Here is a 22176-nt window from a genome sequence, read left to right as displayed (position 1 = left end):
TAATAAATGCAACATTGGCATGGAAGACAAGCATCGTTTATATGATCGATCTACTTAAAGCAACAAGGACTTTTAGATCTCTATTATCTATGTATATTTTTTACTAGTCAACATTATTATATTTTCGATATTCCCATATTTTTGGGCTATGTTTAGGAAATTCACAAAGCTTAAATGGTTTTTCTTAATTTTTTTTATTGTAATTATCAATTTGTTGGCTTTTCATTTGGTTTGTTAATGCTAAAAAAGGATATCATCGTTATAGTCGCAGTTCTATAAAGTTACTCCAAAAAGACAATTTTTTGGGAATGCAGTTTGGGGATTTAATTGTAATAATTTTGACGCATTGAAATTGCTTTTTTGTTCCACATTAGCTCCTCCGTTTTCGTGAATTTCTTAGTTCGGTGAGGGAATCGCCTTAATACGTTCAAAGCAGGACTTCTCTAAGGCCTCACGGTGCTTGGGATCGGCAATCTGGATGAGTTCGTACATGCGTTGACGCACATTCTTGCCAAACAGCGAAGCAATGCCATGCTCAGTGACCACATAATGGACATGGGCTCTGGAGGTGACAACGCCGGCACCTAAAAAAAAAACCATGGAGATACCAAAAACGATGAGAAATTCCGTGACTATGAGTTAAATTTTAAAATATACCTGGCTTAAGAGTGGGAACAATTTTGCTCTCGCCATTCTTGGTGGTCGATGGCATGGCAATGATGGGAACACCCAAGCCATCGAGACCCTCAGCAGCACCACGAATGAAATCTACTTGACCGCCAAAGCCGGAGAAGAAACGTGTACCAATAGAATCGGAGCAGACCTGACCAGTCAGATCGACTTCAATGCAACTGTTGATAGCCGTCATGCGGGGCTGTTGCTTTACAATGCTGGTGTTGTTCACATAGTCAATGGCATACATTTCTACAAGAAGTTTAAATTGGCATTAAAAAAGGATTTTTTTCTAAAAGAATCGAAAACAATTTTGACACAAACCAATGAAGGGATTATCGTTGACAAAATCGTACAAGGGCTGATCACCAATGAGGAAAGAGCCCACAATCCGACCTTGATGCATCTTCTTCTTGCTGTTGGTCACACATCCTTTCTTGACTAGTTCGACCACGCCGTTGGCAAACATCTCGGAATGAATACCCAGATCCTTGTGATTGTGCAAAGCCGCCAAAACAGCATCAGGAATACTACCGATACCCATTTGTAGGGTAGCTCCGTCTTTGACCAGATTCTCAGCAATCAATTTGCCAATCTGTTTCTCAACTGGCGAGATTTCGCCTGTACCATGCTGTGGCAGTTTATCATTCACCTCGACAGCAAAATCAAAATGAGACTTGTGAATGATGGCATCGCCAAAAGTACGCGGCATATTTGGATTAATTTGAGCTAAAAATATATACATATTTTCCGGATTAGATAAAAATCAAAGAATTTTCATTTGCTATATTGCACTTACCCACAATCGTATTGGAGTTGAGAAGGGCAGCACGAACACAATCAACACTGGTACCCAGGGAACAAAAACCATGATTATCTGGTGGCGATACATGAATCAATGAAACATTGGGCTTGACGATCTTCTTGTAGAACAATTGGGGAATTTCATGCAGAAAGATTGGGACATTGTCGCCTCGTCCTTCGGCCACAGCTTTTCGCACATTGGCACCCATGAAAAAGGAGTTTGAGCGAAAGATATCCTTGTATTCGGGTTTGGCATACTCGCCGGGCCCCTCAGTGTGCATATGGCAGACGGTAACCTTCTCCAATTTGTTACACTTGCCATGCTGGGTCATTGCATTGAGGAGGGCCACCGGTGTGGCAGCAGCGCCCTGGGCGAACACCGTATCACCTAATAGAAATTGTAAAAAAAAACTTCCATTATAAATCGTGTTAATTTTGCAAATTATGCTAATATTCTTTAATATCGGTAAAGTTTTTTATAAACTGCTAAACATTTGCATGCGCATAAATTGTAAAAATAGTAGCAAATAATTTTAATACTAAAAATGAAATAATTTCGAGTCGGAAGAAGTTTCTAATTTTATCCTTGTGTGAAATTTCGGTGGATATATCTAATTAAATTAACATCACACACTTTATGAATACATATTCGAATTTCGATATAAATTCCAATGTATTATCAAAATTTATTGACTTTAAAAAATAGTTAAATTTAAAGATCAACTAAATTTAAAATTATATGTTTAGTAACAGTGTTTTAAAGTAGGAAACAATTAGTGAATAAAGAATAATTCGAACCAAGGATACTCTTTGAAACTTTTAAAAAAAAATTAAATAGAAATTCTTTAATTTTTTACACCCTTACCCCAATTTCTATATTTAATGTTCTTTTATAACCTAAAACACCGAATGAATGAATAATAGTACTATTTTCTTAATATATAATATGATATCCACTAATATCTTTCAAACTAGTCTTTCTGTTTTGGTATTTTGATATGGACACCCGCCTTTATGCCGGTACCGGTATCTACATTGTATTTTATATTATATTTTTCCACACCTCCCTCAAAGACTAGAGCTTTTCAGAAAGCTTTCAAGTTCAAGACAGCTGTTTCTATTTACAGAAACCCGTTTTGTTATATGGCAATTAACAACAATTTTTCAACAATTAAATAAGTATGTATGAGCTGGATGGATGTTTGTAAACAAAATATTCTATAATATATTTTGAATGTCAATGCCATAAATACAGTTTTACCTCTGCAATGAATTCCTTTTTGGTAGTTTTAAAACCATCGAGACTTGTCTAAGGCTGCGCAAACTGTACTTCGTTATGCCTTGTTAGTGAGTTCTAAAATTTGCTCATTTTCAAATTTAAAAACACATGCGTATGAGTTTTGTATATAGAGGGACTATGGACTATGCCAATATTCTATTTTTGTAATAAGTCTGCAAAATGCCGAATGCATTTTCCAATATGTATATTCTGTTTTTGGTTACCAGTTGCAGTGCCTCCTACCAAGATTATACCAAATTGCGATTAACTCTTATCTGTCAATGTCGAAAGAAAATAAATAAATATTAAGAAATTTTTCATTGACCACCAAGCAACATGCCTTGAAATTAGTTCTTATCTGTGAATGTCTGAAGAAACAATCATTTAAAACTTTTTATATGTTATTTACTGTAGTTATGCGCATATCTGTGTATATAGATATATGTATGTCTGTATGTACTTGTTATCTGCCAAAAACGTGCCGCAAAAACTAAAGGCAGAAATCAACCAAATTTTTCCAAATGAAATTACGTAGTGGCTGAATTAGTTTAGGGGTCGGCGCGTGTGTTGCTTGCTTTAGCTAAAATTAGAGCAAAGGATGATATTATGGCTAACAAAATTATAGAGATACACACATGCAAACATACATAGTATACCTATCAATTTGTATTAGGCCTGCTGATGTTTGATGAAGCCATAACAAAACCGCTTTGAAAATTAACATTTATTTTCCTTCATCTACACATTTGTGGGCGTGTTTCTCAAAGAAAATAGGCGCACAACTGGTTTTATTAGAACCTCTTCTGTTGTATATTTTGCGTCTTTGATAAAAATCCATCCATATGACATTATTTTCTCAATTGAATTGAATTAAATTAGAAAAAAGCGAGAGTTGCTGTCGGATGTATGTATGTATGTATGTACATACATATTTTCTCCTTCATATCATTAATAAAATTATTAATTTACTTTACGACAAACAAATACACAGACAAACAAGTTGAATACCTGCTGATATTTATTGCATAACGCATACAACTACAATTACCTATACATATGTATACATGTAGTATATACATAGTTTGAGGCTCACTCTACTTAGTTCAAGTTCTTATCAGCCAGATGTCGGCTGGTTTCTATCGATAGAACCTGATTTTTTGTTTTTGCCTTCGCTTTGCCAGGCCTGGCGTGCCCCCATAAGCCAAGCTTGCTCTGGGTACAAAGTACATTTATTAATATCAGAGAAAGATTGAACGTCAACGTCCACAAAGATCGAAATTTAAATACCCTTGCAGATGCGTTAGCTCTGACCTTTACTGTAAGCAATGAATACAAAATATTACCTAATTAAGTGAATTTCTAGAGTGTTTGATTATAAAGAAAAGATTCTTATATAATATTCCATACACATATGAATGTATGTATGTATGTCCACAATTAATAAAGTAAGGTAGGCATGTAATTAAGTACATTGTTGACTCTCTTGGGCGGACAGCAATTAGGCGATCTTGAGGATTTCTTGTCTTGTAAGGGTATACAATAAATAATATATGCACTCAAACACATACAAATGTATATATGTACATATTTATATTTAATTTGCTTGTGGCTGCAAGTAATAACTGATGTATACGTGGAATTTACATAGACAGATACTTATAAATAACTGATAAGCCGGCGAAATTGACAGGCATTAAAGAGGACCTAACCCCTCTCAATCTAATCACGGTCAATTGATTTCACTGACTGAACAATAGCACCCTGTAATTGGCCATTTGATATATGTACATACATACATATGTATGTAGTTTTAGTTTTGCATTACAAATGCCAAACCTAGAAATATTTGCATGACAAGTGCCTATTAAAGGGTCGGTCCCCCTATCGCCGTCTTTCTAAGCCCCCTCCCTCATCATAAGCATACTCCAGTGCCCATTTGTGCCGTCTATTTTGCTTTCCTTTCTATTTTTTGTTTTTGCTTGTGCTTTGTATGTTACATAATCAAAGCGTTGCCCTCCTCTCTCTCTACACAACACTCATAGATTAAGTTTTTTATTTTTTTATTTAAACTCACCTGATTTGATGCATGACACAGCTTCCTCAACGGACACTATGGGCGGATCTCGGGCAATCGGATGCGACAATTCACGCACATAGGTGAAGTAATTGTTGTGGGTGGATGCCGCATTTGTTGAGGACACCGTAAGGAATTTGTGTAGATGTCCAACACGTCGCGCTAATTGATTGCTCATAATTTCAATTTTCTTTTAACAGAGCAACAGCAACAACAATCTTCAGGAACCACGACACACAAACACAGTGTAGGAGAAAGTAATAAAAGGCGAAATTAACGGATATGGCCACAGATAACTCCACACTTCTGGCAGTGTATTTGTGTGCAGATTCAAAATGTTTTGCGGATTTCGTATGTATTGTTAAAAAAGATCCGCACCGCAGAGTCCAACCCTCTTCAATTGAATATAAAAACAACACTATACATATGCAAAAAAAAAAACAAAAGAACGTAAGATCTTAGAATGTCGCCCCTATTTTATTATTACGCTGTTTATAATAAAAACTTACCCAACAGCTGGCTGCCGACAGCTTTCTCATCCGTGGCGCGTATTTTAAGTCATGCAAACTCCCGCCTCCAACAATATTATAGAAAATATATTTCACCCATTTCCTTCTCTGGTGTTTATAATCGAGTGTGTTTTTTAATTAGATGGAAATCTGACTGGAATTTGATTGAACTCACAAGTGCTGCTTAAATGTTAAAGATCTAAACTTGTTTTTCCATTGGTTCCGAAATTCAAAAAAAGCTTTTAACGATAACGATATTTTTTAAGGAGCAACCTTAAAAATATGGGCTAAAATAAGCGGGACTTTGTTGTTGTCCTCACGGAAACCGCTAAATGTTTACTGTGAAAGTGTGCCAAGTTTTGTGAATCGTTAAGCCGGCAAAAAATAAATATAATAATGTCACCAGAACAAGCTGCAACGGAAGAAAGCTCATCAGAGACGCCTACTTATGAGTTGAAAAAGTTCCAGTTAAAACGCATTCTAAATAACAATACAGTGCGTAAGAGCATTGCTTTACTGGGCACATTCCCAGATTTATCGCCCGATAATTCCGCAATTGTAGTGTTTGAGAAAAACGGTAATTACTTCTGAGACCCCATATAAAAAAGATCAATTTAAGCATTCTTATAATTTATTAGCATACCGAGAGAGTGATGTTGCCACAGATGAATCTGAAGCACTGGACAAAGAGGCGCCAAGCTACTTTAGTGGGGACTTGAACGTGGCTACTCAATTCGTCAATAACATATATGGCAGTTATCAGGTTGTTCCCCGCCAGGAACTTTGTGGTAAGGCATATATATATACATATAACAGGAATATTAAACATAATTTAAATAAACATTAAATTATTTAATAGCTGTAAAGAGCACCGTGATTTATCCTGCGACAGAGAAGCATATTCAAAAGTATTCCATTTGCCAGAAGTACCTCATTAATGAAACACCCGATCTCTATAAGAAGTTAACTCTACCCTATCTTTTGTCAAAAGCCGATCAGTTTTCTCTTGAATGGGTATACAATATATTGGAGCATAAGCAAGAAACTGAACGCATTGTCTTCGAAGATAAGGATCCTGAAACGGGGTTTGTTCTTTTGCCAGATTTAAAATGGGATGGAGTAAATGTAGAAAACCTATATCTTCTTGGCATAGTCCATCAGCATAATCTAAAGTCATTGAGGGATCTCAGGGGCAGTCATTTGCCTTTGCTACGCAATCTTCGACAGTCGTCCAAGGATGCAATTCAAAAGCGCTATGGTCTTAATCCTAGCCAATTGCGCATGTACTTCCACTATCAGCCTTCATTCTATCATCTTCATGTCCATATTAACCCCATAAGAAATGATGCGCCGGGAATTTGGTGCGAGAAATCCCATATGCTGGACACTGTAATTAATAATCTTGAACTAATGCCTGATTACTATCAACGAGCCACTCTTCCATTCGTCTTGTATGAAGGCAATAAACTATTAGATCTCTACGAAGAGCAATCACCAGTTAGAACAAAGATTGTGTTGCCCCAGGACACAAAGGATGAAAATACACCATCGCAACAATTAAATGACGAGGATTCAGACGAAGACGAGCATCAATGTAAACGCGTTAAACTTGACAAAGCGGAGACAAACGAGAGTGAAATTGTTGCACCGGCATGTGCTTAAGCTTATTAAGTTTTGTAGTTGTGAAAACTTGTACTTGAAATATACATAATATGCATTAAATTGAGTTTTTAATTCTGTAAACATGCAAGGGAAATGGAATCGACGAGGATTTCCACTCGAACTCAAACTTAATGGAGCATTCAAAGATAAAAAAGGATTCTTTTGTTAACCACTTTGCTTACCAATTCTTTCATTTGATGTCGTTATTTTATCATTAAAGGTCTAGAAGCTGACAATTGTTTTCTTTTCCTCTTTTATTTATTAATTGTGTAGCTAAGGTCTGTATGGTGTGTGTTTTATGCTGTCTGTGTATGTGTGTGTGGGAGTATTTGTGTAGCTTTATTTCTTTAGTTACTAAACCTCATACTTTTCTGTGGTTTTATAAATTTGTTATTTTTTTTGCAATACATTACACTGCCTATTTTGTTAAGGGTTTTGTTCGCTTTCATTGCTAATTTTTTCCTTTTTAATTTGAATATAATCTTAAACAAAATCATATTAAAGGCTCGGAGGCCAAACGTTATTTTTGAAATAGTTTTTGTTTTGTTTTCGTTTTTCTTTTTTCAAAATATAAAGAGCTATTCATAAAAGTGTGAGTTGTAGCTTGGGAGAAATGCGAATTGGATTCGAGAAATCTCCAGAGTAGTGAGTGCTAAGCGAATGCTCGATTATTATAAGCTCGCAGCTGCCTATGATGATGTAGGTATGGGTTTGGGTGTGGGTATATGTGGGTGTTGTATGTCGTCATTGAATTCTAGTAATGGAAGCCTTGCACAACATCATTTATATGATACATACATACATAAATATTATTTCAAATACATACATATACATTATACATATATTGGGTATATACATATGCATACTGTATAAAAATAACAAATAATAGTAGCAATAAAATCGTAGTGTAATTTTCCGTTATTATAATAATAATAATAAAAACAATGCGCGCCAGCTAGCCTTGAATACTAAATGATACTCTCAATTGCTCGTCGTTCCCGTTAGGTGATCAGCATCCACCTGATCCTGCCGCTGCTGCTGCTCCTGTGGCACATACATCACAGCCGGTGTAGACAATGCTGGCGTTGTAGTCGGTGGCGAACTGCTGCTATTCACCGTCATGCTACTGGTCATGGTCGTTTGATCAGCATCAGTTATCGACCAGTTTCGCTCTAATTGCTCAAGGGCAGCCATGGTGGCTGTTGTTGTCACACCAGCTCCTGAACTTTCGGCACCGGATCCATCGTTTAAAACACCTACCCGAAGAGTCTCCTCCAGCAGCACTTGAATCTTATCCTGATCATCCAGATGAACAAATCCCAGACGCACCAACTCGCTGGTTAAATCCTCCGCTGTATCCTCCTCATTTACCTGGCAGGTCAGTTGGCGATTCATTTTGTCGTCCATACGCAACAGTATTGTCATCAGAATGTCATTAGCGTCTTCCTTCAATTTCTTGACACTACACATCATGTTAACAATACGTCTCGATTCTGTATCCACGGGCTCTGGAGTGGCCGATTTCACAGAATCAGCACGCTCCGGTGACGCGGCTCGGGAACGGAAATTTGGCGGCTTCTTGCCGCTGTACGTGATCAGCGGATAGACGCCATACTTGACATCTTCCACAAATTTCTCTAGTTTGTCGGCGCCGGGCACATCAGAGAGACGATACTGAACCTCTTGGCCATTAGAAATTAACTGTGCCATTATCACATCGGGTTGGTTGTAGCGCTGCATCATGCTGTCGAAGGCAGTTTCCGAGAACATGGTGCGATTGGCGGGCGAGAAGACCAGACAGTGCGCTGTTAGCAATTTCAGAGCGTGCACCTTTAAAGAATGTAAGATGAGATCTCAGATTAAATGACAGGATAGGCAAGTGGTTGATTACTTACCTCAAAGAGCAGTGGATGAAACAACAAATCGCTAGCACTTGGGCGATTTTGCGGATGTGGATTGAGACATTTTTGTATCAGATCCCCTTGCAGATCGTTTTCAAGGCTAATAATTGTGCGCTGTATGGTCTCCTCATTTATGGCCGTTGACTCGCTATTGCTATTGCTGGACTGAATCTCCAAAGCGGCCATCTCTAAGGCGCACATACCAAAGGCATAAATGTCCAGTGCGGCAGTCAATTGTTCGGCAGCTCCATACTCGGGCGCCTGGAAGTAGTGGGCACCCCGTTCCTGTTCACGCTGTTCGCGTTCACGTTCCCTTTCCCGCTGCCGACGCACACTATAGTGGACCGCATCGGGCACCACCGAGCCGATCTTGACGAGACCATTGTGCTGGATGAAAATGCTATCACAGGTTAGATTGCCATGAATGATGGGCGGTGTGCAGGAATGCAAATAACTGAGCGCGGACAGGATCTGGGTGCACCATCGACGCCATGACTCCAATGGCAGACGCTTGGCGTTGCGCTTGGTGCGCTTGAGGAACTGTTTTAACGAACCCGACGACATGTACTCCGTGATGAAGATGACTCGCGGTCGCTCCGGTTGCTGTATGTCCGTCCAGTATCGATGGAACTTGACTATATTCTGATGGTCCAGCTGCAGCAGATTGTCAAACACTTGACGCATCTTGTCCTCCTGAGACTTGAGCTCCTGCAGATTGGCATATTGCACCTCGTTCCAAACGACTTCGACGCCCTCCTCAGTGTCCATGGCCAGATGGACACAATCGATACCGGGCACATCACGCTGATCGACTTCCTCGCGCCGCTTAAGCCAGCGGCCGCAAGGTGACTCTTCCAATATTTCGCTCTCATCCTCGGAATCATCACCAGACTCTCGCGGAGAAGAATCGGCTGCCAAGTTCGTGGTCGTTACCGGCCCCTCACTACTCCCCACACCCACGACAACCGTGGGTTCCGCTGTCGAGGCTCCAACTATTTGTGGGGGTGGCGCTGTTGCCTGAGCTGGGGAAGCCGATGGTGGCAATGCCTGAGAGTGAGAATGGGAGGAGGATGCGTTTGTTGCTGGCGCTGCTGTTGCTGCTGCTGGTGTTGTTGTTATTGTTGTTGTTGTTGATGTTGATGGCGATGTCAAGTTGGCGGCCGACGTGGCCGAGGCCGCCGACTGATTCGGGTTCGGTTCATCTGCGCTCCCACTGCTACCGGCATGAGCTTGTTGGCTATTTGACATTGGGGTGCGGTCGCCGCTGCTTCTGCTCTGCCACTGCCTCTTTGTCTGAGCCTTCGCCTTCGCCAAGCTTTGGTTTCACAATGTTTATTTGCTTCACTCTTCAAATTCGTCGAATTGTTTTTTGTTTCTTTTTTTTTTTTTGAGGTAAATGCCGTGAACTCGTACCGTGCTTTTGCTCCACTCCAAACAAAACTACAACCGCTCCACCTCTCTCTGCCCACACTCTCAAACACACACACACATAAACACGCTCACACACACCCTCCTATTCCTCTCGTCCCGTGTCCGTGTCCCTTGCTTCCCCGTCCCCGTTCCCGTGGTTCAATAACTCTTCTCTCTATGTCGGCCTGGGCTGTGGCTGTGGCTGCTGCTGCTAAGGCGTTTCTGGCCTTCTGACGTTCTCGATTGATTGGGTCTTCGACACCGGCGTGTGCCCGTTGTCCTCGGCTTATCTTATTTGGCTAATATATGGCCGTTTGCTCTATTTATGCGTTTTTTCACGCTTTTTAAAACACCCAAAAAAATTGAGCAGTGTGACCGTAGTCTGCAAACGGAACAATACTGGGTTTCAGTAATTAACCATCAAGGGCTATCGTTATCGATAAGTTTAAAATTTTATTTATTTTATTTTATTTTATTTATTTCTATTTTATTTACCATAACTTAGTGGCGAGAGTTTTAAAAGCGTTTATTATAATCTTTTGAAAAACCTACTATCACCTCGATTTTAAATACTTGTGTTTAACTACGACTTGCCCTTTGACAATAGAACAAGTGGCTCTCAAAAGTAAAATAGCACCAGGTTGACTCAGTTTAATTATTTGTTAATTAAATTCATTAATGCGATCGGGTTTAGGTGTTTTAAATCTTCTTACGCAACTAAGGCGACTATCTACAAAAATGAGCAAACCCAGCGTATATGTGACCCGCCCAGATGTGGATGCTAGCGGCCTGGAATTACTACGGAAGAGGTAATCCTATTCGTGCCACTTTTAGACATGCATAGCTTTTACTCGAAACTGTTTATGTTACAGCTGCGACGTAAGCACTTGGAAAGAGGCTTTGCCTGTTCCACGCGAAGAGTTGCTACGTCAGGTTGTGGGCAAAGACGCTCTTTATTGCGCCCTAACTGATAAGATTGATGCAGCTGTGCTGGATGCAGCGGGTCCACAGCTTAAATGCGTGTCCACGATTTCGGTTGGTTATGAGCATATTGATGTTGCAGAATGTAAAAAGCGTGGCATACGAGTGGGTTTCACACCTGACGTACTGACGGATGCAACGGCCGAGTTGACTGTTGCTCTTTTGCTAGCCACCAGCCGCCGACTCCTCGAGGCCAACAAGGAGGTAAATAATGGAGGCTGGAAGTCATGGTCCCCCATGTGGATGTGTGGGCAAGGCTTGAAAGGTTTACGTGTTGGCCTTTTGGGTTTCGGACGTATTGGACAGGAGATAGCAGGGCGCGTTTTTGCCTTTAAACCTTCACAGATAACGTATACAACCCGAACGCCGCGACCACAAGAAGCGTCAAAGGTTAATGCCATTCATGTAGATTTCGAAGAAATGTTGCGTGAATCCGATTTTATCATTGTATGCTGTGCTCTGACTCCTGAGACCAAAGAGGTATTTGGTACGGAAGCATTTGCCCAAATGAAGCCCAATTGCATTTTTATTAACACAGCCCGTGGTGGGGTTGTCGATCAGAAGGCCTTGTACGAAGCATTAAAAACGAAACGCATCCAGGCTGCTGGTTTGGATGTCACAACGCCTGAGCCTTTGCCTCTGACAGATCCTCTTCTACAGTTAAACAATGTGGTAATTTTGCCACATATCGGCAGTGCCGATATCGAAACACGAAAGGAAATGTCCAGAATTACGGCACGAAACATTTTGGCTGCCTTGGCCGGTGACAAAATGGAGGCAGAAGTCAATAAATAAACTGTGATTTCATTAGTTTGGACTGAATAAAATTGAATGTTGACAAAGCATGTCTAATGTCTAATCCTCGCCTGGGGGCAGAGGCTGGTTGCGATCACTAACGGGTGCTGGTACAGGAAGAGGTAAAGATGCCGGTACAGTTGATACGGTGGATATCACACTGATAACGTCTGTGGGATCCTCCGTCTCTTTTTTGATTAGATCAGCGCTTATATAGCCACCACTCTCATCCTATGGGATATAAATAAATGGAGGTAAAGTTGAGTCTAACTAACAAACATTTTCCTGAATATTACCGTAACAAAAACATCGACAGCCTTTCCTGAAATTATATCCATAATTTGCTGAGTTATTCCACTTCCACTCATGGGCTCATCCTGCATACTATCAGCATACTCGAGTAATGCCGGTCTCAAGTCTGGACATTGCTGCAGCGCATCAGCTAATTGTGCTGGTGGCAATTGCAATAGCACTGGTAGTGATTGCGGTTTCAGGCGCTGGATTGTCTTGAGGAATCCCTCCCATATGACCTTTTGGCGCCACACCTGCTTAAGAATCAATCGTTGCAAGAGATTGAGCACAAAATTGGCAAGGCGGGGATAAAGCGTCAGACTCTGTATGGTGGTTCGCATCATTAGTGTGGGCACGGGAACGACATCTGCCAATTGCTGAAGTACAGCCATGAGTACATCCTGAGTATAAAGCTCCCGTTCAGCCAGGCACATGGAGGTGGCCTTAACGATCGCCTTCAAATCGCATATATTTGGATCTATGGTATGCAGAGCCACCAATAGATCTGTCGGAGATAAGGCCATCGTTTGATTGGCAAATTCAGCTCCAATGCCAAGCAACCGATTGAATACCTCCTTGACCACAGCAGGATTTAGTTTAATAAGTTTGGGCAATATGGTCAGCAGTTCAGTGCGGGAAAGACCACTGAGCACGGGAATTAGAACGCGTACATCATTAACCTTGTGTTGATAGAGATCACGGACTCGTTGCACCAAGTTCACATTTGGTGTTGGCACGCGCTCTGTGAGAATATATATAAAGCGAATCACCAGGGTTTCCATGCCCTTGGGACACTCCTCTATTAGTTTCAGCAATATTGTATTCTCTACGCCCAGCTTCTTAATAGGTACATCTAAGTTTCGCAATATGGTCCGCTTTAATTCTGCTGACGTTGCCCCAAACACCTGGCACAGTTTGTCCAAGTAGACTTAAATATAAATAAATTAAATTAGTAACACTTTAAAGACAAGAGAATGTGCAAACTTACTTTCGGGCTTAAAGGGTAACAGTGTGAAAGCCAACACTAGACAAGTCTTGGTGGTATCTTCCCGCCAGGCACCCTCCGGGGTGGGCCGTCCGAAATCCTGAGAAAATATAGCAGCTGGTGGTGTTTCCTGTTCAATAAATGCCAACCACTCAAGGGCGAACTCATCAATGCGAGCTGGTAGAATCTTATGCACATGGTACAGCGCTACCAAATGGGATAAGGCTCGCTCTTGCAAATCCGGACGTTCGTGTACGGCAAATTGTAAAAGAATTCGTACAAATCGATTCTTTCGTGGTGGTCTTAATATGGCCAGATCTTTAATTAACTCAAGCCCATGTTGTGTGAACTCATCCACGAGACTTAGCTGCACCAAATGCCCAATAGCCTCTTCCGGCAGTATGGGAGCCTCCAAATAGACACGTCGCAGTAGAATAATTTTATCCTTAAATTCACAACGCTGTCCAATGCCGAAGATGAGTTTGGTCAGAAGCTCATTGTAAGCATGATCTGGACGATTCTCTGTCTTTACATAGGTATGTCTGGTGAATCCCTGCAAGAGGGAATATTCCTCGAATAGCCAAGAGAAAGCCAAGTCTATACGCTGCTTAATGTCATCAAGAATAAACTCCATTATGCCATAGCGGACATTGTCCGGAAATGTGGCCGCTATAACTGTGACCAGTTTACGACGCTTTGAGGAGACTCCTCCTTTGATGCACTTCCGCTCCGAGTTTAGAATCCTAGTGACAGCATCCAGCAGGAACTTTTCTTTAACATTACGAGCCAGCGGTTTGGTAATCTCCTGCAGCTTTAGGGTCTTTGCCCGCTCCTTCATTCGTTCGATCACGGTCTGTTCGCCCTTAGCTCGTTCCATGGTCTCGCGCAGTTTTTTGGTGGCCTCCTCTGTCTTACGTTGCAGTTCCTGCTCGCTTTGAAGCTGACGTGCTTCAATTTCATTGTCATCCACATCCATGGGTTTGGCCTGTTGCAGTTTTTCTCTCATAGGGGGCTCTTTACTGAATGCAGCGGAGCCAGGTCCCAAACGCTTGTCCGTCAGCTGCTGGCCAAATAGACGAGATATATTGGTCACCTGCTGCTGTATGGACATCTGTTTGATGGGTACGTATTCCGTCAGGAATCGCTCCGGCACCTCGTCTGGCAACTGTGGAAGAAATTCCAACACCATATGGACAGCTTCCTCGGGAGCGCGTAAATGCTCTGCTAGAAACTTTTCATTGACACGTGTGGACTTTTGACGTTGGCGCTCTAGCTCCTCGACGTCAATCTCTAGCTCTAGTTCGCGTTCCCTCTCACGTTGATGATTGCTCATTCGTGCCTTTTTGGCCAGACTTTGGGCAGCATTTTCGAGAATTCGTTTCTGTCGACGTGCCAACTCTTGTTTGTCCATCTTCGGCATAAGCTTTTGGATTTCATTGTTGGATGAACCCAGCTCCAAGAGCAAACCACGTATCACGGCAGAGAATTCAAAAGCGCCCCTGCTTTTAAGCAGTGTTTGCAGTTGCATTTTCAGACTTTTACGAACCGAACTCACTTGAGAGTCGGTGAGAGTGGGAGGAAGATTGGCATTCAATTGCTTAAAAGCCTCAACGACTGGGCCCATAAAGATGGGACGCATTTTTGCCACAGTACATAGGCTGCTGGTACAGGCAATCAAATTGACTGAAGATATGTGGGTAGTGCCATGAAACTGCAGTAGAATGTCAAATATATTGTTGCCCTCATCCTGCAGTTTTTGGCGACGGAACAGCTTGCAATTCTCGGGAACATCTGCCAGCGAAAAATCACCCTCACGCTTCAGGCTGTCCTCATCGGCATAGCTCTGCAGTACAACAATCCCTTCAAGAAACTTAATGGCATTGGTACGTATGCCATCGTTCTCATTATCAATCATGTCCAGAATTTGTGCCTTAATCAGGCTGAGCACGTTCCAGGCCTGCTCAGCGCTATCACTAGGATCGTCAAGACGACACAGATAGTGGATACCGTTCTTATAGATGCTGCCACATGCCTGAATTGCTCGTTTCATCACTTGGGCCGTGTTGTCTCGCAACAACATTGATATTACATTGATCACATGCGGTAGTAATTCCACTTTTACTTTACACAGTTGCTCCACAAAGCCAACCACTTGCTTGCGCACATCCATATTTGGATCATGAGCCAACGTTAGCACTGCCTCCAAGAACTCCTCTGCCAGCTCTGGACAGGAGCTTAACACCGTTTCCTGCACTTTGGCCAGCAGCTCACATTTTTGAGCTGCACCCGCCGTGACAAACTCATTACACCAATCTATCACCTAAAAAGCCAAACATTGGATTAGCCAGAGAGCATCCTTCACTCCAAATCTTACCTTGGCTCGTGCCGTAGCTGTCTTTTCATCTGTAAAAAGATTTGCTGTCTCGGAAACGAACTGTCCACGTCCAATGATGCTGTCCATTTCTATGCGAATATTTGTCTTACTTTATATCTTTATATTCAATATTAATATTTGCGTTTTTTTCTAATATTTGGGGGTTATTTTTATTTACCCGCGAACATAAACACAACATTACTCACGAACTCGAACATGTTCGCGCGTTTACTCACGAACTCGAACATGTTCGGGCGATTACTCAAATGTTCGAGAGGTTTACTCACGCGTTTTAAATCGCGTGAGTAAAACGCACGAACATGTTGGAGTTCGATAGTAAATGTTCGAGCGTTTTACTCACTCGAACATGTTCGCGCGCGTTTACTCAAATGTCCGAGCGGTTTACTCACGCGTTTTAAATCGCGTGAGTAAACGCTAGCGTTTTTAGAAAAAAAGTCAGTGTGACCGTTGCGGAAATGGAGAAAATATTCAAAACGCGTAACATGGCACCGTGTCGATAATATCGCATCGCAACTTTTAAAACGAACGTCTCTAAAGTCAAAGCGAAAAGTAATCGCCCTCATAATTGTCAATTAATTTTATTAAGCAAAACGCTCTTTGCGCAGAAAATATTTATCAGGAATCTCCCAAGGCAGCAAACATATTTGAGCCGTAAGTAAATCTGCTTGTCTTTCAAAATCATTTATATGTAGCCCTTAAGTATGAAATTTAGTTTAATAGTTCAACAAACAGCAAAATGCAAGGCCTTTATTTATTAAAAGCCATCAGGAGAAATATCTGTCCCTATGAATTAATTATATGGTCAATGGACACATCTAAAATTATTAATTATACAAAACTAGATTATTCTTTTTTCCATTTTTTTTTTCATTTTTATTAATTTTATACAGACTGTCCATTCATAAACGCACTTATATTGGGACATTTATCTAATTTCTCGGCATCTATTTGGAAAACCTTGGACAAACGTTTCCAACTTTGCGCATCAAAGTAGTAGAAGGTGCCACGCTCTTTTGTACCATTTTTTTCATATTGATTAATGCCAGGAATTCGAGTTATCCAAATTTTTTCCTCTACATGATACCGCCATTCGCGACTATGCCTAAAATAGAGTTTAAAAACGACAAGCATAATTAAATTACACGTTTATATTCTATTTAATTAAATGGGGTACTTACAATTCAGCAGCTGCCATTAATTGCATCATATCACCGATATTTGTGTAAAAGAGGAAAAATAGCAGATCTTCCTGCAACTTTTTCAGTACCGGAGCAGTAAGTTTATCTCTAATCGCAAAATTGATCAGATATTCGGGTGGCACGTTGAACTCAACGTCTTGTGCTCTAAGAATATTAAATATATAATAATTAATATTTAGAAAACTAGAGAGTTTTTTTCAAGAATTACCTGCAGGGCTGTTCCACGAATGGTCCAGCGAATGTTGGATGCAAACTTTCTTGTGAGTTTAGGTTTAGACCCAGAGCTGTCAGATCCGTACCCAATGATAACGTCACCAAGTTAGGATCAGTTTCAGCTGCTCGAATGAATGCGAGTAGACCCACCATGCCAAACTGATTGTTCACCATGCTAGCTGGTATGTTTGTGACCTTGCCTATATATAAATGGTGGAATATTTGAGAGATATATTAAACGTTCCAATAATCGTCAATGTAAGTGGTTACATACCATCGGGCGATGTTTGAACGCCGCTTTTCACAAGTTTGTCATTGCTGGAATTATCGTTCAGATGCTCGCAACCGCCTCCGCTGCCGGGCCCACTACCTGGCCCGCTGCCCAAGCCACCGCCGACTCCCATCATGGCATTGGTGCTGGTTACACTGTTCATACCGCTGCCCACTAATCCTACATGTGTCCCGCTGATGGCAACACTGGATGTACTACCGCCGCTGCTGCCACCAACTACAACGCCTCCGAGGCCACTGCCCACTGCACCCAGACCGTTGCCGCCTACAACGCCGACGCTGGAGCCACTGGTGCTACCTGAACCGCTTCCTCCGCTGACCACAATCGAGTTCATTGCTTTTTCCGTGCCATCTAAATGGTTTTCTGTTACACCGCCAGCTCCGCTACTAGTATTTCCCACAGCGTTTGTTGTGCCGTCCGAGTTTTGGGTGCCCGGTAACGCAGGGAAGTCCTCATTTGACATCGTGAATTCCGATTGCTCTGACGTGGGTTGCTTCACCATGCCAACTGTAATAGGAGTCGAATTCAAATAAGTTTAATTGTCATCAACATATCATCACTCACTGATAAACAAAACGATGGCCTGTTACCCACCACCAAGCTACTAACGCACTTATGTTAGTCACAACAAAAACAAAAAATAAACCATAAAAACAATAATACTAATATTATGGAAAGCGCTTTGAACCACACACCGGCGGACATACAAATCATACATTGTAATCATAACAGAAATTAAATAAAGTGGATTTTTGGTTTGAACTCACAAGAGGTAAAGAAATTACCATAGGGTTTACTGCCCGGCGGCTGGAGCGGATTTGATTGGGGCAGTGACTGATCGTTCTGACCACGCACATTCGTCAATGATGGGAATTCCGTCGGATCGAGCAGCGCAGGTGTAGATGAATCTGCGCCGCTTCCACCACCGAATACATGGAAATTGTTTAAAGGGCCACCCCCACCACCGCCGCCGCGACCCGTCTGCATAAAGTTGCCCATATTGGACTAGAATTTAAATACAAAAAACGGATTTTGGAAATATTAGAATTGAATGGAATTTTTGTTAAATTCGCATCTGTAATCCCTACCATAGGTCCGCTACCCAGTCCTTGCATCGCACGCCGATCAACAAACTGTCGCTGGCCAAATAGATTCGCATTGCGATTGCCACTTGATAAGGCGGGACCTCCAACTGATAGCTGCGCATTACGATTCGGCGATAGCTGCGGCTGCTGTTGTTGTTGCTGCTGCTGCTGTTGTTGTTGTTGCTGCTGCTGCTGTTGTTGCTGCTGCTGCGTTTGCCCATAAGTCGCTGGCCCTGGATAAGAATTTGCAAAATCTGCACTGAGTTATAAATACGAGCGAACCCAGATCCAAAAAAAAAAAAAAAATGAATAAACTCAGCATCTTCACACTTACCGGCTTGGAATATAACATGGCCACCAAGAGTGTTACCACCTATGCCGCCAGTCGTTCGACCAGCTAACGCCGCGTTCGCTATACTTCTCGGGGGTTGTTGAAAATTTAAATTCGCCATAATCTGTAAAGTACGAGCACATACATACAGAACATAAAAAAGGGTTATTTACTGATTGTTTTGCTTTTCTTTCACTTCATCAATAATCATAATAATTTATTGATCACTCGATATCGAGCTATAAATTAAAATATATAAACGAAAGCCTAAAACTTAAAAGTCTACATACCGTTTAGGGTGTAGGAAATTAGATCATGTAAAGTAACATTATCTAACATTTTCATGTATGAGCACAACTTGTATTTGCTATCGTCTGACCAAAATTAATTTACACCTTTTATAAAAGGATAGAGAGAAAAAACAATTGGAAAACATCTGCTTATCATTTTTTTCCTTGCGCCTATTCGGCATTATCTGCGCATAAACAAAATGTGTTGTTTGTGTTTTGGAGAAAGATAGCAGCAAATATGATAACGTCTACAAAAACATATGCTGGCTTATTTAAAACAAATAGTTAAACAATTCAACTGGATTCTGTTTAATTTTACCAATTTACAAAAGTTATTGAGATATGTAGATACATATGAGACAAGGTTGCTGGAATTTCATTGTTTATTTAAATCTAGTAATCATGGTTGGTACACGATTTTGAATTGGATATCTCTTACAAATGTGATAATTGAATTACTTTATCACTGGTTGGCCTTATAAATTATTTATAAATTTAATACCTAATCGTTTAAACCTTTTGAATTGAGACAAAAAGAGGCGTCAGTTGGAAGGGTTATTAAATGGAAATTATAAAATTTAGAAAGTTCGTTACCAAAACTATATGTATGATCCCGGCATGACGAACATAAAACAACATAATTCAGTACATACACACTATTAAGCTTAATGGCCGGTGTTAACACCCACACACTGTTAGAAGAGTATTTGCAATTTCGTCTTGTTGCGTGAGACAGTGTACAAAGGGAAAGAAAGATAAGAACAAACAAGATGCATGTTGGTTCGATTTGGTTTGATTTGCTGGCATCATCATCAGCTGGACAAACCCCGAAACCAGAACAGGAGAACAGGGCGACAGATAGAGAAGGCAAAACTGAAGACGAAGACGAATGAAGAGCAATTGTCAACTATTGTCTTGTACTCTTTGCCAACACAAGTTATGCATGTGCATCAGGGACGGATTAAGATGAATATATACATATGTGTGAATCGGGCCTGCTCCTGTAATGCCGGCCAGGGAAAAACATTCAATTTTTTGTAATACGTACACTCTAAATATTTTTTATCTTATCTAATCTTAACTACAACACATAACATTTGCGGAGAGCGTTAGTTTCCATAGCACATAGAACAATTTATTAAAATCTTTTATTTCGAGCCTTTTATTTCTTTTTAATTAGCTATTAATATTGATTGAATCATGATTTTATCACTGAATTGATTTCCCCTTAATGACTTTTAAATATACATATTTAAACCACCGGGCTAAACCATATTCCGCTCCTGAATATTTACATACATATGCACATATACATATTGGACGGACATCGACATGTTTTGGTTGTCTTTGGCTGGCACAGTATCATTGTGTTGGTGGCAACAAGGAGAACAACAGCAAGAAGAGCAACAACAAGAAAAAAACTTGCATGACGGCAAAGTGTGCTGTTGTTGTTGCAGACAAAAGGAGAGAAAAAGAAGGAAAAGGGAAATGTAAAAGGATATTTCGGTCCCATTTCGCCCGACGATCAATTATATATGGGCAAAATGATGCATATACACACAAACATAAGCGCACTCAGAGCGAAACAAAGACAATTATGTACGTACATACATATGTATGCAGCGACTCTGAATGGTAAATTTTCTGCCCTATCGACAGGTACAAATAAAGAGATAAATAACGCGTCTCAGGATTTTCAGTTAGAATGCTCATGCACGTTAACAGCTGACTACCGGCTGTTAAGTCGTTAGCCAACACTGACACCTGATCTCTTAGGAAATCATTATGGGTACAAAACCAAGCCAATTAGATGCCGACGCCGAGAAGCGTTTCTGCTCTTACCTAAAATAATGTTAGATGATACTGCTGCTGCTGCTCCTTTTACTTCTTCTTCTCCGTCCACTTCCACTTTGAATGCTTGCTCGGCTTCCGTTACCGTTTCCGTTTGCACTTGGCTCAACACTGAACGTTTCGTTCTCACCGCATTTAACATTCCAAGGCGACGTCGTCGTTGTCGTTTTCGGCAATTTGTTGTCAGCTGCAACAGGATTTGGAGCTGGAGCAAATGCAGCCAGTTCCAACAGAGGCAGCCAGAGGTTAGCTCTAAGTTAGGCTTAGTTATTTCTTGGCGCGCTCTTTCCTTCTCTCAGTCACTCACACACACGAATAATAAAATACACAGTCACAAGGGAAGCGGCGGCAAATATTAAAACGGGACGCAACCCAAAGAGGATGATAATGATGTTGAGGTGGTGATGATGACGAAGGGCAATTCCGGTGAGAGAGGAAGAGGTTAGTTGCTTGGTTTTTTCCGCGCCGTGTCGTCCCTAAATAAATTGCATATATGTATGTATATACATATATGATTCGTCTCTCTGTTTCGGTGCTGGTATTGGTAGTAGTCTTCGTCGTCGTACCCGTGTACCCGAAAGTAGAGTAGGAGTAAGTAACGAAACGAAGGATTTTTTAATGCCTTGCGGTGGCAAAAAACGAGAAAAAATTTCCGCTACAAATGGCCGCCGATCACACACTCACTTAAGCGAACTTTGCACAAATTTTAGTTTTAGGTTTTTAAGTTTGCCTTGATTTGTGTATAATATTGTAGTTTTTTTTCTCTTTTTTTTTGTGTTGTAAGTAAATAATTGCTTGCTATTGCGCACTGTATGTGTAAGAGTGTGTGTGTGTCTGTCTTTGTTTTCTCAGTTCATTGAAATTTCACCCGAGCCAGATTGGGCAAATTTTGCTGCGTGAATTGCGTATTTACGCCTAGCGCAGTTGAATGCACTTCGATTTGATGCAAATATTGTTGTATAATTTGCTATTGCTAGGCAATAAACAATTATTGAGCGCCCAAATGGCTTTAAATTGTACACAAAAAATACAAATACGTTCTGCAAAAAAAACTCTGGTCACGAATACACAAACACGCTAGGCTTCACACACACACGCTTCAATTCGCCTATCAATTCCGAATTGAATTCGCTTTGCCATTTTGTGTTCGCTTATCC

At 40.9% G+C, this 22176-nt stretch overlaps 6 protein-coding genes across 10 annotated transcripts; 2 read left to right on the top strand and 4 right to left on the bottom strand.

Annotated features, from left to right (window-relative positions):
• Nucleotides 1–175: 175 nt before the first annotated feature.
• On the bottom strand, nt 176–5492 carry LOC137582886 (4-hydroxybutyrate coenzyme A transferase). Its single transcript, XM_068297628.1, has 6 exons — nt 5339–5492; nt 4830–5247; nt 1472–1864; nt 997–1401; nt 658–924; nt 176–584 (listed from the first exon to the last, which is right to left on the bottom strand). The coding sequence occupies exons 2-6, from the start codon at nt 5005–5007 to the stop codon at nt 397–399; spliced, it is 1431 nt and encodes a 476-aa protein (XP_068153729.1). The 5' UTR covers nt 5008–5247; nt 5339–5492; the 3' UTR covers nt 176–396.
• A 161-nt stretch (nt 5493–5653) lies between these two features.
• Dcps (Decapping enzyme, scavenger) lies at nt 5654–7060 on the top strand. The gene is made up of 3 exons (XM_068297629.1): nt 5654–5915; nt 5977–6126; nt 6198–7060. The coding sequence occupies exons 1-3, from the start codon at nt 5735–5737 to the stop codon at nt 6998–7000; spliced, it is 1134 nt and encodes a 377-aa protein (XP_068153730.1). The 5' UTR covers nt 5654–5734; the 3' UTR covers nt 7001–7060.
• Nucleotides 7061–7824: 764 nt separating this feature from the next.
• Madm (MLF1-adaptor molecule) lies at nt 7825–10700 on the bottom strand. The gene is made up of 2 exons (XM_068297626.1): nt 8896–10700; nt 7825–8830 (listed from the first exon to the last, which is right to left on the bottom strand). The coding sequence occupies exons 1-2, from the start codon at nt 10147–10149 to the stop codon at nt 7982–7984; spliced, it is 2103 nt and encodes a 700-aa protein (XP_068153727.1). The 5' UTR covers nt 10150–10700; the 3' UTR covers nt 7825–7981.
• Nucleotides 10701–10747: 47 nt separating this feature from the next.
• On the top strand, nt 10748–12137 carry LOC137582569 (glyoxylate reductase/hydroxypyruvate reductase). 3 transcript variants are annotated; one of them, XM_068297161.1, is made up of 3 exons: nt 10748–10936; nt 11006–11120; nt 11184–12137. In XM_068297161.1, exons 2-3 carry the CDS (start codon nt 11050–11052, stop codon nt 12085–12087), a joined length of 975 nt encoding a protein of 324 aa, XP_068153262.1. In that variant the 5' UTR covers nt 10748–10936; nt 11006–11049; the 3' UTR covers nt 12088–12137. The 3 variants fall into 3 exon arrangements, with proteins under 3 accessions (XP_068153262.1, XP_068153261.1, XP_068153260.1); XM_068297160.1 differs by having other exon boundaries at nt 10748–10951; XM_068297159.1 differs by having other exon boundaries at nt 10749–11120.
• On the bottom strand, nt 12077–15947 carry Sym (symplekin). Its single transcript, XM_068297158.1, has 4 exons — nt 15738–15947; nt 13367–15683; nt 12384–13306; nt 12077–12318 (listed from the first exon to the last, which is right to left on the bottom strand). The coding sequence occupies exons 1-4, from the start codon at nt 15822–15824 to the stop codon at nt 12148–12150; spliced, it is 3498 nt and encodes a 1165-aa protein (XP_068153259.1). The 5' UTR covers nt 15825–15947; the 3' UTR covers nt 12077–12147.
• Nucleotides 15948–16601: 654 nt separating this feature from the next.
• Rga (Regena) lies at nt 16602–22103 on the bottom strand. Of its 3 annotated transcripts, none has more exons than XM_068295896.1 (8): nt 21011–22103; nt 18882–19002; nt 18551–18801; nt 18248–18467; nt 17445–17969; nt 17166–17370; nt 16937–17101; nt 16602–16860 (listed from the first exon to the last, which is right to left on the bottom strand). In XM_068295896.1, exons 2-8 carry the CDS (start codon nt 18997–18999, stop codon nt 16641–16643), a joined length of 1704 nt encoding a protein of 567 aa, XP_068151997.1. In that variant the 5' UTR covers nt 19000–19002; nt 21011–22103; the 3' UTR covers nt 16602–16640. The 3 variants fall into 3 exon arrangements, with proteins under 3 accessions (XP_068151997.1, XP_068151998.1, XP_068151996.1); XM_068295897.1 differs by having other exon boundaries at nt 18230–18467; nt 18551–18780; nt 21011–22102; XM_068295895.1 differs by having other exon boundaries at nt 18230–18467; nt 21011–22101.
• Nucleotides 22104–22176: the final 73 nt, after the last annotated feature.

This window comes from Drosophila tropicalis, unplaced genomic scaffold (assembly GCF_018151085.1).
Source record: "Drosophila tropicalis isolate 14030-0801.00 unplaced genomic scaffold, ASM1815108v1 contig_859, whole genome shotgun sequence".
In the NCBI taxonomy this organism is placed as follows: Eukaryota; Metazoa; Arthropoda; class Insecta; order Diptera; family Drosophilidae; genus Drosophila; species Drosophila tropicalis.
This window is presented reverse-complemented; position numbering and strand designations above follow the sequence as displayed.

Excerpts from the sequence above, each read along its gene's own strand:
- LOC137582886 (XM_068297628.1), bottom strand. The coding sequence starts at position 5,007 with ATGAGCAATCAATTAGCGCGACGTGTTGGACATCTACACAAATTCCTT. Across the intron at positions 1,402-1,471 it reads CAACTCCAATACGATTGTGG|CTCAAATTAATCCAAATATG; the intron begins GTAAGTGCAATA and ends ATATATTTTTAG. Across the intron at positions 585-657 it reads TGTTCCCACTCTTAAGCCAG|GTGCCGGCGTTGTCACCTCC; the intron begins GTATATTTTAAA and ends TTTTTTTTTTAG.
- Madm (XM_068297626.1), bottom strand. The coding sequence starts at position 10,149 with ATGTCAAATAGCCAACAAGCTCATGCCGGTAGCAGTGGGAGCGCAGAT. Across the intron at positions 8,831-8,895 it reads TTCATCCACTGCTCTTTGAG|GTGCACGCTCTGAAATTGCT; the intron begins GTAAGTAATCAA and ends CATTCTTTAAAG.
- Sym (XM_068297158.1), bottom strand. The coding sequence starts at position 15,824 with ATGGACAGCATCATTGGACGTGGACAGTTCGTTTCCGAGACAGCAAAT. Across the intron at positions 15,684-15,737 it reads CAGCTACGGCACGAGCCAAG|GTGATAGATTGGTGTAATGA; the intron begins GTAAGATTTGGA and ends TTGGCTTTTTAG. Across the intron at positions 13,307-13,366 it reads GTTACCCTTTAAGCCCGAAA|TCTACTTGGACAAACTGTGC; the intron begins GTAAGTTTGCAC and ends TTTATATTTAAG.
- Rga (XM_068295895.1), bottom strand. The coding sequence starts at position 18,999 with ATGGCGAATTTAAATTTTCAACAACCCCCGAGAAGTATAGCGAACGCG. Across the intron at positions 18,468-18,550 it reads GACTGGGTAGCGGACCTATG|TCCAATATGGGCAACTTTAT; the intron begins GTAGGGATTACA and ends TTTAAATTCTAG. Across the intron at positions 17,970-18,229 it reads TGGTAATTTCTTTACCTCTT|TTGGCATGGTGAAGCAACCC; the intron begins GTGAGTTCAAAC and ends CTCCTATTACAG.
- LOC137582569 (XM_068297159.1), top strand. The coding sequence starts at position 10,990 with ATGCGATCGGGTTTAGGTGTTTTAAATCTTCTTACGCAACTAAGGCGA. Across the intron at positions 11,121-11,183 it reads CTGGAATTACTACGGAAGAG|CTGCGACGTAAGCACTTGGA; the intron begins GTAATCCTATTC and ends TTTATGTTACAG.
- Dcps (XM_068297629.1), top strand. The coding sequence starts at position 5,735 with ATGTCACCAGAACAAGCTGCAACGGAAGAAAGCTCATCAGAGACGCCT. Across the intron at positions 5,916-5,976 it reads TGTAGTGTTTGAGAAAAACG|CATACCGAGAGAGTGATGTT; the intron begins GTAATTACTTCT and ends ATAATTTATTAG. Across the intron at positions 6,127-6,197 it reads TCCCCGCCAGGAACTTTGTG|CTGTAAAGAGCACCGTGATT; the intron begins GTAAGGCATATA and ends ATTATTTAATAG.